General features: G+C 43.4%; 1 protein-coding gene across 3 annotated transcripts in view; it reads left to right on the top strand.

Moving 5' to 3' along the window:
• Positions 1-2,824: 2,824 nt before the first annotated feature.
• Positions 2,825-15,621, top strand: part of LOC119457571 (HEAT repeat-containing protein 5B-like) — a 65,410-nt gene continuing 52,613 nt past the window's right edge. For all 3 annotated transcript variants that reach the window (XR_007467722.1, XM_037719180.2, XM_049670233.1), the window contains exons 1-9: positions 2,825-2,910; positions 4,130-4,266; positions 5,158-5,372; positions 7,020-7,128; positions 8,611-8,760; positions 9,480-9,651; positions 10,479-10,633; positions 11,600-11,846; positions 15,260-15,409. Coding sequence is in view for 2 of the 3 variants with exons in the window: in XM_037719180.2 (XP_037575108.1) it covers positions 4,138-4,266; positions 5,158-5,372; positions 7,020-7,128; positions 8,611-8,760; positions 9,480-9,651; positions 10,479-10,633; positions 11,600-11,846; positions 15,260-15,409 (1,327 nt within the window). In the remaining variant the exon portion in view is untranslated. The remainder of the gene's footprint in view (positions 2,911-4,129; positions 4,267-5,157; positions 5,373-7,019; positions 7,129-8,610; positions 8,761-9,479; positions 9,652-10,478; positions 10,634-11,599; positions 11,847-15,259; positions 15,410-15,621) is intronic.

Consider the following 15,621-nt stretch of genomic DNA (forward strand, 5'->3'; position numbering starts at 1 on the left):
TTTAAATAACGGCCATACCAAGTAAACAGAACAAATTTAAACTGACATTTGATGAGTGGTTAAACGTAATAAACTTCCACGCGCTTTTTTTAATATACTATCAATTCGACACTGCCATCGCCAAGGACAAAAGGCGAACAATGTTACGTCTTATCGTAGAAAACTGCACACGAGAGCATACACGATGGTGGTCTTCACAAAGTTTGGTGCAATGAATTTAATTGTTGGTAGGTGACCATGGAACACTTCTCAGTCGCGTGCAAATGTACGCCGAGTGATCATTTCTGGAGAGGTCGTGATCAAACAAAACGCTAAGGTATTCTACTGAATTTAAATACCCTACTGGGACACATTGGCATGAGGGATAATTACGACAGTGCCGAAATAGTGGTTAATTAAGTCTGTAACCGTAGAGTCTTCAGTGGATATTTAAGCATACTATTTTTCTCATTTATTGACAAACATTTATCAGTAAAGTAATAGCATCAGACACAGTGTCCTGTATTAAGGATAATGGTCCAGAATAAAACACATTCCTAGGGAAAATTCTAATAAAGAAATTGTATTGGTTTCTATTGGTCCCGTCTTATAGAATTATGAAACAATATACGTGATACACTGATAAAACTTATAACCGTGGTATTCGTCTGTTAGCTTACTTGTTTTATGAAGGGTATCAGTTGTATTGGTATATATACAGTTAGGAGTATTGTGTACCAAACGTTTACTCTAAAAGCTACAGCAATGTGTTTTTTTTTTTTTTTTTTTTTTTGGGCGAGCCCTCCCTGTGTTTGCTGACTATGGCTGCTACTGCTGATCTCTTACCGAACGGCTCGCATACAATACCGCTCTCATATAATGAATTGTGGCTTAAGTACTAGTATGTTGCACCATCTTTAACACAGATGCGCCAAGATATGCCCCAAGATGTGCCCCTGTTGCGCAGTAAAACCACGACTGCTATAAGTGCCCTCCGTGCAGCAAATATGCGCCCTTCAAACGCGTAATTCATTTACTAAAGTGAAGATTTCCGTGCCTCCTTTCCAGCAGTTTGGCGCGTCTGCATGCTCGGTTGGCTTCTTGATACTGGTATACCACCAATAAAAGTATCTATCAGTATTTGTGTATCTACTGAGACCTATGAAGCATTTTATTTGTCCAATGCAAGTTTATATCGCTCAGCTTCTATTGCATCATTTGGATCCTGGAGATTGTGCAATAGTAAACGGGGGTGATCAGCGGCCGCGTGGGTCACGTGGTGTAATCGCATGATGTAAACGCAGTTCAGCGTCTGGCTTATTTGCCGGGCACTGAAATGGGCAAATTGGCATGCAAGTTGGCATGGTAAATTGATACCCTGCAAAACGCATTGCTGAAGAGGAACAGTTTTATAGCATTTATTTGATGACTTCACGAAAGGTTTTCCCATAGATTCCGAAATGTGTGTTGGATCTGCCTATCTTTTTTGCATGCCTGCAAGAGTTTTGGACACTGCCCTGTCGGCAATCTGTTGAGCTTCACCGCAGTACGCCAGCGTAACTCCCTGGGCAGTATTTTAAACAATATTGTTACGGGTAACTCTCCGTGAAGAGAGGGTTTAATGGGACCGGGACGCAACCGACGGTCTTGAGTGCCAGCCGTGGTTCCGCTATCGCTAGGCGAACGTCGTCTTCTTCTGCCCTCTCTTAGCCCGTCTCCCACTACTGCTGGCGGCACATACCCGAATCATACAAGACTTGCAGCAACGTCGGAAGGGTAGTTTCTTCTAATAGCATACGCATTTACGGCATTTAGTCGGAACTTTGTGCTGCGTTATAGCACTGCCAAAACACTGTTATAACGCAGCACTTAGTGTCGAATAAGTTCAATAAATGCGCATGTTAGGGGAAAGTACCCCGTTAACGTTGCTAGCGAAAACTTGCTGAAACTCGGCCGATATACTGAAATGTAATTTTTGAAAACGCTGCCCATTGAGCTACGCTGGTGCATTGCAGGTACGAAAAGGAGCCAATCACAGTCTCTAATTTCGATCCGTATCGAGTTCGATCGCGATAGAAATTTCCCGGGCCGTACGTGTGACACCCGTAATAGCGAAAGTTCGTAAAAGATAAACACAATGTCATTGCTGTTGAAGGATTTTGCTAATGCTACAACGTCAGGACGCGGCAAACCATTCAGCGTTTTCAATAGGCACAAATTAAGGACCATATGCTAATAGTGTTTCAAGTGATACCAGCTTTTGCAAAATGAAGGACCGATAAATGGATAAAACAGTTGAATGACCAGCCCGGAAGATCCCACAGAGTAATAGAGTCAACTCTGGACGGAAAGCTCCTGGGCCGGAATAACGTAGAACTATTCTGATCTGTTTCTATTTCAAATCCGCCGTTACACAACTATTGAATGGCGCCTGTGAACCGAAACTACCGAAACCATGATAGCCACCCTAAGCATGAACCGAAACCATTTACCGAAACTAACGACATATTCGTCTGTTCATTCGGAGCGCTCTGGCAGTGCTGCGAAAGTTTTATAATAGAGCTGTTTTACGAGAATAAGCGGATCTAGTGGTAATTGCATCATGTCGTATGCATGCCGTTCTCGTCATCGTGATGCTGTCAAAGCGCTCCAAAACAAGCTATTATTGCCTCGAAATGTATATAATCAACTTTACTTAAATAAATATATTTTAAATTTGTTGCTTTTTTTATATATTACGATATATTTAGCAAATATCTTAACTACATTTCTATACAAAATTGAACACTAGCGCCATTATTGTACATTTGAATGTTTTGCACGACGGGAAGCCGTGGACCGCCCCAAGCAAAAATGGACTCCTTAAGTTGCTAGCTTGCTGTACCCTTTAGATTAATTGTTGCAATTTTATATTTTACTGCCTCATAAAAGGTATGTCTCGTTGACTTTCAGTTAGTATCGCATAGCTTCTCTTTGCTTCGTGAACTTAGACGAAAGCTAGGAGAACTTGCCTCGGTTATAAACAGCAATTTTGTTCGTTGACGTTCGAGTTCCTCATCACAGATGGTAGTCGTCTGCATGTGTCACATTAATAAACAAAAACATTCTCGCAAGCGCTCGCCAAAAGATTGTTGAGTGTGAGCTGGTGCCGTTATTTCGACTCTTTCTAGCCTTCGTGGACGCCAACGCTTGCGAACACTCGCGAAGTTCGTGAGAGCAGAAAATCAGTTCTCGAAAGCAGATCAGCGAATCCCCACATCTGAGACGCGAAGACGCCCACCGAATTTTAGCAAAGGCGTAAGAAGGCGTCATATATGTGGTCGTAGCTGCGTGCTTTGGTCATGATGATCGTGATAAGTACGAGGTCTCTGTGTGTTGGCCATGGTTCATATGATTCAACCCGAGCTTAGCGCACTCTTGCCGGGTGTCGAGAATATATTATCTTTAGCCTCATAGCCCAGGCATCTATTAAAAGTACAGCCTGCATCCGGCCAGACCTTATTTGTTAGGTTATTCTTGAGTAGAATAGTCTGCTGAGCTTGTTTGTTCAACTGCACGTCTGCGCGGAATGAATCGGTAGGACTCGAAAGCAAGCGGTAGATATTTGACAGCTGTTTTCGGGAAAAGTCCGTCGCTAACCTCCTGCCAATTGTGCGTCATAGTTGTCAGTGGCTTTAACAAAAGAAAAGGAATCCCGGAACTGTTGCCGAAGGCAAGTCAAAGTGCGCGTCGGCTAGCTTGCGCGTCATCCGCGTGCCGGTGTCTCAGTGTCGTCACTTTCAGTTAACGCAGTTGCCCATGTTTTTGATCATGCACTCGGAACATACACTCGGAACACATTTTCGGTGTCACCATTCGAAGCTGTGTGTAGGAGTTGGCCGAAGTGCACCTAAAGCTGAAGTGATTAACTCTGGCGTGCCGCAAATATCGCCCTTCAAAACAGTATGTTGAAGGTGGCGAAATTACTACGAAAAAGCATGCAGCGTTCTGGCTTGCCCTGCTAATCGCCACTGGAATAACTGAATATCTTAGGGTGCTCTTCAATAGATCTTGCAGATATTAGCTGGCTGAAGAAATATTTGTTCAATAGTGGCAAATGTGCTAGTACCGCACTCATCGTTTAATAACTGCTGCTCATTTCATTTCGCAGAATTCAAGATGATGGAACTGTCTCACAGCCTCACTCTCAACGAGGAGGTCCTGGCACAACTTCCCGAAGTCAAGCGACCAGTCTTTGTCTTTGAATGGCTACGTTTCCTGGACAAAGTGCTTGTGGCTGCACAAAAGGTATCTTGGTGCTCTCCATCAGCCCTTGTAGAGCACCCTGCAGTTTTTCAGAGTTTCAACATTGTGCGGTTGCCATTATGGGACTCGCTTCAATAGCTGTAGAGTAATTCTTTAAGTGAATATGATTACCTGCCAAGGTTTCGTATTACAGCATGTTACATGCAAGATAAAGGTTATTTCAGTTTCACTTGATGATCACCCCAGTCATATCAAAAACCTTGGATTCTTACATGATAATGGCACTGAGTTTCTGCTTCCGTGTGCTTCTTCACTTGTCCGGGTGACCATTGTGCAGTTTGCTGACTCTCAGTAATGTCATGCATAGAGGTCACATAATTTCAGAACTTATTAGCATGAAAACATTTATTTGAGATAAAAGACAAAATTATTTCAGATTACATTTCTGTGTCATTATTATCTGGTGTCTACAATTAGAAAGGTTCAAGTGGAGGGGAAAAGCTTTTTTTATTTACTGCTAAAGATGGCACTGGCCCAATTGAAATCAACTATGTATACCATGTTCATTTTACTTCTTGACTTCTCGCACATACAACGTCTCTTTTGTGTACTTGTGAAATGACAGTTTGAGGTAGTGGGCTGAAAAAGAAGAAAAAAAATCCCTGGCAGTGCAGAGAATGAATGAAATTAATGTGATTTTTTTCTTTCTTTTTTTTTAATCAAGCAAGTGGTAAGAAATGCAGCTAGGGAAATGTTTTATGAGTGGATGAGATTGCAGGAAATGAATGTTGCTAGGATCACACATCATACGCACCTATTGTATAATTGTCATGTGCCGTACAAAACTGGTGACGTATCAGTGTGCTCATGTTCCTGTCTCTCCTAATGCAAATATCTTCTGACATGCTCTTACTTCACCCCTTTTGCGGCTAGTCGGACATCAAGCAGTGCCAGAAGCAACTGGTCGAGCAGCTTGTGCGGCAGATGCGTGAAGGTTCGCCTGGTCCCCCAACACGTCGGATGCTGGGCCGATGCTTAGCAACTCTGTTCAGCGTTGGAGACACTTTTTTGCTGTTTGATGCCGTCAACCAGTGCAATGACATCCTGCGCAACCGAGATGATTCGCCCAGCTATTTGCCTGCTCGCCTGTGAGTGCTTCACCTTCCTTCTCCAGCAGAAACCCTCTGTGATTGGAATGGATTGCCCAAGTTTTCAAATCAGCACTTCTTTTTAAGACATAACTTTAGCTTGGGTTCAAGTCTGATTTCTTTATTCGAAAACATATGAAATGCAGAAGTGCTCTCTTTAGACTACGTCTGAGCTGATATGAGTTATATTTGTTATTAAAGGGAAAATGAGACACCCACCCAATCATAGCAAATTGCTACAAAGGAAACCAAGGAACAAAGTTGGGTTTCCTTTGTAGCAATTTGCTATGATTGGGTGGTTGTCTCATTTAATCTTTAATTACTTCTCTCCACCTAGCGGGTTTCCGCTGAACTATTAAGTCAAATTTGTTATAGCATTTCAGATAGAAGGCAAAATTATATAGTACATTGTAGGAAACAGTATATTGATTTATGGCCTCAAATTTTTCCAACAAATTGCCTAAATTTGGTAAGCATGTTTTTTTATTGAAGTACAAAGTTTGCTATTTGATAACTCTCCACCAAAGACAGATATTGCAATTCTGTAAACTTCGTCTACTAGAGTGCTTGAAGGAAACGAATATGATTTATTGGCTCACAGCTTGTGTTCACAGCTTGTTTATGGAAGTTTTGCAAAAAGTCCTATTCACAAGTTATTGATACATATCGGAGTGGTGTGTAATACATAAATTTTGTTTGCTTTAGATGTCCCATTAGATGTAATTTACAGAATTGCGATATCACTCTTAATTGCCAAATAAGAATTGCCAACCTGATGCTTTTTTAAATTTTCAGGTATATTTTATTTTCGTTAAGAAATGATGGCCTGAATAAAACTTTTGCTGCTATAATTAGCAGACTTGAAGTTCTTCTCTTAAATGCAGCAAAGCTCATCAAATTTGGTGAAGTGGCTGCTATATGAAACAACTCTCTTCACTTGTGTTTAGATGGGAGTTCCTGATGCAAAGCTACTACTCCTAAAGCAATGGTTCTTTTGCACATCTATAGAAAGAAAGGTGAAAAGTTGGATAGCAGACATATTATGACACAAGCATGGGTACCATCACTAATAGTGATAGCTAATTAGACTTTCCCTACTTATATACCCAGCAAAATAATTTTAAGAAAGCTTGTATCACTTTATTGAATTTCTTGGCACATGCTGCAATGATGATGTACTACTGGGTTTGTAAACACCATCGAGGGCATGCTTTACATATGACATAAATATACGCAATATGAATACTATATGGTTGTTCCTGTTTTTGTTTTACACTTTTTATATGTGTCAGTAGGGTTACTCATCATTCTTACAATTGCCGAGCAGTGTGTAATATAAAATGTTTACCTCACTAGCCAAACGTCAAGCTCTCCTCAGAGGTCTAGCTGTTACACGTGGCTTCATGTTTCAGCATTTATTTGTTTTAGTACTTCTCTTCCATGTTTTATGGTCTTGTCTGAAACACTGGAAACTGGAGACAGTGATCGTGGGTGGCTGCGCTTTTGAGTGAGGATTTTTCACTTGAACAATGTAACTGTGAGATATGTGTCACCATTGTTCACACTGTGTCAGCTGCACCAATCCTAATCGGAAGCTTTGCCTGATGCTCATAATAAATGTGGCAAAACATGTCATTATCTTTCAAGGGCCGCCATTACCAGCACGGGTGCTATGTATGAGAAGTTGGGTCGAATGATGGGCCGCAGCTACGAAGATACAGTCCACATCCTCCTCAAGTCGCTTAGAAATGCCGAGGTAGGACTGCTGTTTTTTCCTGCGGCTGTAAAGAAACATTTCTGTTTTGATGGTTCAGTTTGTTGAACTGAAGGTAAAAAAACATTTGTGGTATTTATGCACATCTTTGTTTCTCGGCTTCTGGCCATAAAAGATTTTTGAACACAGGAGACGTGAAAAAACTGTTGGCCTGGCCCGCGCATGGAAGAAGCACCAGTAATGATAACTAGTTGTTATACTAATGCTGAAATTTCCGTCACTAACAGACGTGTCATGTAATGATATCATGTAGCATCTTGTCTTTCTCTCGTTATGCACAGTTTATTTTGTTGCTAATTACATTTAGTACTTGTTTCTTACTGTATGCCTTTGTTTCGTTTTGCTATGCTGCTGCTGCTGCTGCAATTTCTTTATCAGCTCTAAATGTCTGATTTTGTGTTCTTGCTGCACACTGCTACAGCAATTGCCTCTCTATTATTTTTATCTTGCATTATCTGTATGTATTTCTCTGTTTTGTTTACGCAGAATGTTATCTATTATTATTATTAATTTGCATATATCTTACTTTGTCCACCAAGTCATATTTATATTGCCTGTTGCCTCACACAGGCATGTGCGGAGATTTAACTGAATCACTTGATTTAGTGACTGCAAATAATTGAATACTTGAGAAATTATGTTCCTGTAAGTGTTTACTTGGCTCTCACATTCAGCATTCTACTGCTTTTCGTGGAATGGCTTCCAATTAGTTGTCGCATATCAGTTACTGTATGCTGTGCATGGTGACTTCTTTTCAGTGGGCAGTGTTGCTCTTTTCTGGATTTCTTCTTATTGCAGTGTTTAGTTGGTTATGTAAGTGGTAACACATAGGTAAAGCATACATCAGCCATTTATACTCATTTCTCTGCTGGGGAAGATCACTAAGCATAAGTTCGAAGATGAGGAGTGAGGTAAAGTCAGGCAAGCAGCTTGAACGCTCGTTTCTGCGTTGGTCCTCATCTTTGAATTCGTTGTCATTAATCATCTCATAAATCATGTCAATAATCACGGGGTAGTTGCCAATCAGCTAGCTCAACAAGGATCAAGCTCCTTGCCTCGTAAACTTCTGCAGTCTGATTCCAGTCCTTTTAAAACAGCACCAGAGTTTGCTCTCAAAAACCACCTTTGTGTAACGACATGCCTTTGTGTATAGGACTACTAGCCGATCAAAACTTCAAAAGGAATTCGTTGTATCCTGTGATAACTGTGCGTTAGTTACATGCACATCAAAAACGACACGTACTGTAGTAATTTTTGTTTGTCACATTTTTGGTAGTCAGTTATACGGGCCTTTACACTTTTTCAAATGGTTGTTCCCCTGCATCACCTTTCAACGGTAAAATCTGGGCTGCCTCTTTCATGTTAGAGGAAATTGCATGCTGTGCTAATGGAAATTTGCATGTGGCTAGTGTCCTTGGCACGCTTTGCACTTCGGTGTGCTCAACAGTGCCCTCTATGGTGCAGTCGCAGTCACGCTGCGAGACAATGCACACCATGGAGAAGATGGTGGCAGGGATGGGTGTGGCAGCGAGTACCGTGCACAAGGACATCTTCAAGGCTGTGCGTCACTGCATGACTGACCGGGTGCTGGCTGTGCGCTGCGCTGCTGCCAAGGTGTGAGCACGTGCCATTATGGCCGTTTCTAGAACTTACTCCAGGAGGTGGGGGGGGGAAATGGGGGTAGCACTAGCATCCGTCTGTGTTCAGAATGCAGCGCGGATTAGAGACTAGGCATGAGTTGACCACATTTTTGTTGAAATTAAGGCAAAAAACATGCAGAGAACAAATAACCATGTGTTTTTTGTTTCCTTTTCCTGTTTTATGTTTCCTGTCCCAGTTTTGCTTCCTGTGTTCTCGGAAGACTAAGCCCATCGGATTGACAATGCCTTTGCACACGCGAACATTCATTTTCATTTTTGTTGCCCCTGTGTCTTGTAAAAACTAGCAGCAGAACCCTCTCCAGTGGGCAATGGTCAGGAGCACTGGGAATAAGGAGCTTCAGGCCTGCTAGGTCCTTATTAAAGTTCATGGTTATGGTGATCACTCAGACCAGCAGTTGCCTTGGCTGCAGTGGATCCTAAGCTGTTAGATAACTCGGTACCATAGGTCGGCAAACTCACTCACTTGTCGACTTACTCACTCAGACCGACCCGGGAGTCCGAGTGAGCCCTACGCAAAAAATATACTTTCTGAGTGAGTCTGAGAGAGCTCTGTTTATTTTGCCAATCAGTGCTTAGTGCAGTGTTTCAAACATGACTTGGCTTGACTTAAATTGTGTGCCAGATGCCATGTTGATCTACGTAAGTAAGGTGACCTTGTTCCTTGGTATGCAGTGCCTGCTGGAGATGGTGTGGCACGCTCCCTTCCTCTACACAAGTGACCTGGAGACGGTGGCCTCCATTTGTTTCCGGGCCTTCGAAGGCTCCAACTACGAGGTCCGCTGCACTGTAGCGCGGCTTCTGGGAACTGTGGTGGCCATCACCCAGCAGGCCTCTCAGGCACAGGGTCAGTTGATAAAAACCCGAATTGCTTTAATCACCTAAATATAACACAGTGAATCTAGAACAACTTTGACATCAAAAACCTTTAGTCATATTTTACATCACATCTGTTCAGAAACTGTCGTTTTCAAGTAGCAGCTGGGAAAAGCTTTCTCTCATAATGATTTTTCAGAAATTTGCAGTAACCAACACGTGACAGGCATGCACCATTTTCTTCAGTGCTTATCCTTACTTTAATCCTGCTCAGTCACTCGTCTTTATGGTGATGCAAGAATGCACCAAAGCTCTATGTCACAATAATGCATTTTCTTTCTTTTTGTTATGGAGCATTACACTCCCAACCCAGTGGTGCAGCGCACCATTTCCCACACAGTTGTCGTGATTGATCACAAAGCGCCTTTGCAGCAAACGCCGAAGCCATAGTGGTATCACTGAACTACAGCTTGAAGTGTTTTGTGCCACCATTGCTATTGGCTGAATTTGTACAGTTCCTGCAACACCTTATGTAGTAGCAGTTGCCCTATATTATCATGACTATTAGATGCTTGCACACCGCACTAAACTCCTGCCTAAGGCCTGGTAAAAAGGCTGGCAGTACTTGTAAAATAAAATAAAATAAATTCAAGGGTCCTTTAACAGTGAAGCGTGGGTTCGAGGTAGTAGATCATGGTAACAAATTAACACCACGAGCACAGGACAAGGACCCAGAAAACTCCATGTTTTGCTTCCAAATATACCACGTTTATTCATGACGCATTGGTTCATGCCATCAATGGGTGTTCAATCTTTCTCTAATTGTGTGTGGCCATTGGCTGTGGCTAACCTTTGCAGTTGGGAAGAACAGACTGGCCAGCTTGGATGAGGTGTTGGGCCTGCTTGCCTCTGGTTTCCTTCGGGGTGGCATCGGTTTTCTCAAAGGCAGCGCTGGCGAGATGATCAAGGGCGGCTCGTCTGTCAGCCGTGAGATACGAGTTGGCGTCACTCATGTGAGAGCTCACTGTCATGGTTATCTTTGTTGTTGTGTCTGGCTTCAAGCCTTCCATGCATATCAGTGCATTTAACATATTGCATACCTACACGCTGCTAAAGTTGCACATCTGGTTATGTTTTGACTTCTTGATTTACACTTGTAAAACGAAAGGTGCAATAATGGTCCTGAATGTTGTATTTATCGGTTATAAGGCGGTCACGATTATAAGGTGAGAGTGCAGTTGGGTCACGAAAGAAAAATAAACTTTAGTATGCACATTAATGTAAGGCGATTTAGAGTAGCCGACAGATTATTTAGAAGCAGGGGGTTGCCCGAAATACTGAATTATGAACACCGCCAAAACGCAAAATAGCAACCATGAATTTGGGGGAGTGGAGCTTCAACATGCGGAGTGCGAGTTAAATCCGATTTAGTGGGTGTCTACCTCTCCTCGTATGTGCCTCTTCCCCCACCAGCGACCTTCGGTCCTCCCTTTTCTTAATAAAAGAATTCATTCATTCATTGAAATCCGAATTTTGCCTTTAGGTGTGGCTTCATAGCTGCGCGAATTTTGCCTTATAATGTGGCTTCACGGCATGGCGGCACGCGCTGCCATAAAGCCATGCTATGAGGCGAAATTTGCTCTGCCGTGAAGCCACACCTAAAGGCAAAATTCTTTAGTGACACATCTTTAATATTGTGCAGCAGTCAACAAAGCTTTCAGGGAAAATGACTGTGATTTAGTTGTTTCTATTGCTGAATAGCGGCTGCAAGATGACTGCTGATCTTTCTTTCTACTTATGTGTGATGCAGTCTGCATCCTGTTCTTGCTTCTTTATAATTTTAAGCATATATTGTCGACTGACAGATAAATTTTAGTTGCAAGTTAGCATTTGTCCTCTGTCTGCTTTCTTTCGTCCTGTGTGTGTTTATTAAGCCTGCAACTTTCGCATCCTTCCTCCTCCCCTAACTTCTGGTGCAGGCGTACGTGGTCCTGTTCCAGCGGCTGGGTGGTCTGTGGTTGGAGCGCCACCTGCCAGCCGTGCTGAGCCACCTGCTGGAGCTGGTGGGTCATCCGCGGGCTGTGCAGACACACGTGGATGCCGTGTACAGCCGCAAGTGCGTCTCATTCGCACTGCGCTCAGTGCTGGGAAAGATGCTCGGGGACAAGGCCCAGGCAGCAGCCTGCAAGGACCTCGTTCAAGTCATTGTAAAGCACCTCAATTCGGGTGAGAGTCATTAGTTCAGTCATTCGCTGTTTGTTCCCTTGTTGGCAGCTGATTACAAAAAACTGCACACTGTGTGTTCACGGCCTACAGGGAACTGCATGTTTTATATACCTAAATAAAGCTAAAAGGGGCATGAGCCATGTCTTGTAGAAAATTTTGTTTGCAGCTGTCCATCCTTAGGAGATCACTAATGTCGCGTCGAAGATTTTTTGATATGCAGTAAGAGTTAAGTAACAAGTGGTTACAACAACAAAATTGTGCTTCATGCTGCCTCATTGGCTATCCCTCAGCCCAGTGGGAAGCTATTGTCTGCAAGCCTTATTGAAGCCTTGAGTCACAACTTGCACTATGTTGTTTCTTGTTTGTGCTACGTGATAAGCATGCCCTTCCAGTTATGACATTCTGACAGTGCTGTGTCACCACCAGCATTGCCAGCTCCCGCAGGGTTCCCCACAGTGAGGAGTAGAATGATTCCGCCACAGATGTTTTCCACGTTAATGACATCACTGAAACTCAGTGAGGTGGTTCAGTGAACTTGGCATTCGTCTGCTCAGCTTGAGTTTGCTGCGAGTTTGATTTCTTGACACACTGGCCACATTACAATTGGGAAATCAGTGCAAAAAACACCCACATGCTCATGGGCGCACAATAGAGAACCCCAGGTTGTCAAAATTTTTCTGGGGACCTTCACTACCACGTCTTTGGTAGCTCCTTTGTTGCTTTTGGGTGTTAAGCCCTGTCATCCCTTAAGCCAATGATATCAACAAATGGTTGCAGAAAAGCATTTGCTACCTGCCATGGTTACTCGGTGGTCAGTGTCTGCAGCATTCTGCTGTTGAGCATGGGAAAACGGGTTCAACTCACTAACTGACTGAAGGAAGACTTTATGCAAAGACCTGTTTGTGGTCTGTAGAATGGCTGTCACCATTAAAGAAAAGCAAGTGCACCGTATTAGGTGCATGTTAAAGAACACCAGAGGGTCGATATTGAGCCGGAGCCTTCCACTGTGATGCAGCATCACCATAAATTAAAAGGTAAACAGAAAAAAAATTATCAGTACAGCTGTTACTAGGGCCGTGCAAATACTCAAATATCACCTAATCGAATAGTGAACATCCGAATACAGTGGAATCTCGATGGTACGAATCTCACGGGGTCACGAAAGAAATTCGTATTAGCCGAATTTTGTATCATCGAAACACATTTAAAACTAGCTAAATTAAAGAGTCGAGAGGTGAACTCACTCAGGCACACATAAGTAAAAAGCATTTACAGTATAGACCACTTATAACGTAACCGTTTATAGTGCAGAACTGGCTACAACGGCGGCCGCAGCAGCGAGCGAAGAGACAAAAAGAAAAGCACAAAAGCAACAAAAGCGCCACCGCTTCAAACTCCTCGCGCCCAGTCGCGGCTTCCGCGCTGTCCGGCGCCGCCTCCGCGCCTATACACTAAAAGAGAAAGGGAAAACGCGCGTGACTGCGTGCTGTTCTCTTTCGCGGCCGTCGGTGGGGCGGCGTTTATTCGTATCAACCGACGCGGGTCGAAAATCGATTTGTAACAACCGTTCTCTAGCACGTTGCAAAGTAATGGGGCTCGGCCGGGACCTCAGAAAAATTTGTATCATCCGGAAATTCGTATTAGCCGTGATCGTATCATCGAGATTCCACTGTAATTCAATTCAAGGGAGAGAGGGAATGGCAACAAAAGCAGCATGTATTTCATAAAGTCCAAAAGTATGTACGAAGATTGGGCCAATTAGCCACCAATAGGCACGCAGATCATGTTGGATATGGGGCGACAAACTTCACGTTGCTTCAGCAGCCGTCAATCTATTACCCGCACGCATTATCTTGGGAGCACTCACTGATTAGCCAACCATACAAAGATATTAGTGGCAAGCAATTCGCGATGGCTTGCGGCCCATTGCCACATAGGCCAGTGACGAATTTTCGTCATGAGCATACTGCCTAGGCCATTAGGCCTAATTGGCACTGCTTCATCAAGCGTCAGTGACTAAAGTTACGGTTTGGTGCCGAATCAACAGAGCAGCCGCGTCACACTCGGAAGGCCGACAAACCGCCTCGCGAACGTAAGCGAGTGCACAGGATGGCAACAAAGTTGCTCACGGTCACCATTCTTGCGACACACCGCACAGTGGGCTCTTGTTCCCAACGCTGTTCATAGGCTCGCATCACTCTCTTTTTGTAGCTTCTAGCATCCCGTCGCAAGACTACCCTTAGATTTACACGGCGAGTGCGGAAGTGTCATGACCTGGTTGCATGCATTTGTGCGGACGGCGGATGAACAAAGAAGAAGGAGGGCGGGGGATGACTTCCAGATTTCAGAATTTTTGGCAGGTGGCAAATCACGCCAAGCGTGTCAATGAAACGGCGCAGACGGCGCTTGCTCTTTACCGTCGGCTCCGGCTACACACTGAGCAGTGATCGAGTCCCTTGACGCATGGTCCTTAAGTATGTCGCACAGATTGGCCATATGATGACCAACCTGCCATAAGATTTGGGTCGCCCTTCTGCATTTCAGAGAAAAACTGAAAGCAAAAGTTTCTATGCAATAAATAAAAGATTGCCGCGAAACACAGGTCCACTATTAAAACTGAGAGCCTCATTGGTATTCAGTACAGTACAGTCACTAATTTATTAGTTTCAGACAAAGAAAAGCACTTGATTCTATTCAACAGAAATTCTGTTGATCAAAAAAATTATTTTCCAGACCTTCATATGCTAGAATTGAGCTCTAATCAGTGCTGGCATACTAATTTGGTGTTTCCTTTAATAACAGTAGACCGTACTGTATATCTCGATTTCTATGTTCCTAAGTTACTGATAGCTTGTTACATTCTTGTTATGCCATGCTAGGAAACTCCCAAACATGTGCAGCACCATATTTCCTTGCCCCAAATTTGTTAACACCAACTTTTGTGAAACATTTCCTGATATTCGATATTTAAATCGATATTAGGCTTCTTTGTCTTCATTCGATGATTTGGTATTCAATTCGAAATGAACTATTCAGTATTCGCAGACCCTTAGCTGTTACCCTTAAATTATCTGGAAATGTGATGGCCAAGCACTCCGTAGCTGGTTTCTAAGCACACTGTAGTCCAGAATGCACAGTTTTGAAGCATGAATTAAGCAACCTTTACAAATGGAGACGAACAGTGAAATACGGGGACGCATTCCAGTTGTTTTTGGCTTGTTAGCATTTGAGTTTATGCTGAAAGTACCCCATAGCTCACTGTGCATCTTTGTGATGTAAAACCACGTAACTTGTAAAGGAACTGGGAGGGGGAGTGCACAGGCTTTTGCTTGAAGTTGCGATAGCGGACAAGCTCGTTTGGTGCCTCTTTAGAGTGAATGTTTAGAACATTGTGTCTCCTTCTGCACCTTTAGATGCTGTGCTAGACAGCAACAGCGGCAAGGATGGCCAGCAGGAAGTGGCGCTGAGCCAGCACATCCTGGTCTGCGCACTGCAAGAACTTGGCTGCCTGGTCGAGACCCTGGGCACGACTGCTGTCTCAACACTCTCAGACTCTTCTATAGGTAAGGCCTCTGCTGTGGCACTTGCATTTTCGTTTGCTACACTGTTTTTAATTTGCATACAGGTGGGTCACTGCTTTTTTTTTTTTTTTCAGCATTGTACTATAACAATATTGTGCAGTGCTCAGCAGTATGATAAGCAGGGCTTGTTGGTTTCCGTTCATGCTGTCTTGTGCTGTGCATTAGATGCAACGCCCAGTGTGAGACTGCACGGT

The sequence above is a fragment of the Dermacentor silvarum genome, chromosome 7, assembly GCF_013339745.2.
Source record: "Dermacentor silvarum isolate Dsil-2018 chromosome 7, BIME_Dsil_1.4, whole genome shotgun sequence".
NCBI classification, from domain to species: domain Eukaryota; kingdom Metazoa; phylum Arthropoda; class Arachnida; order Ixodida; family Ixodidae; genus Dermacentor; species Dermacentor silvarum.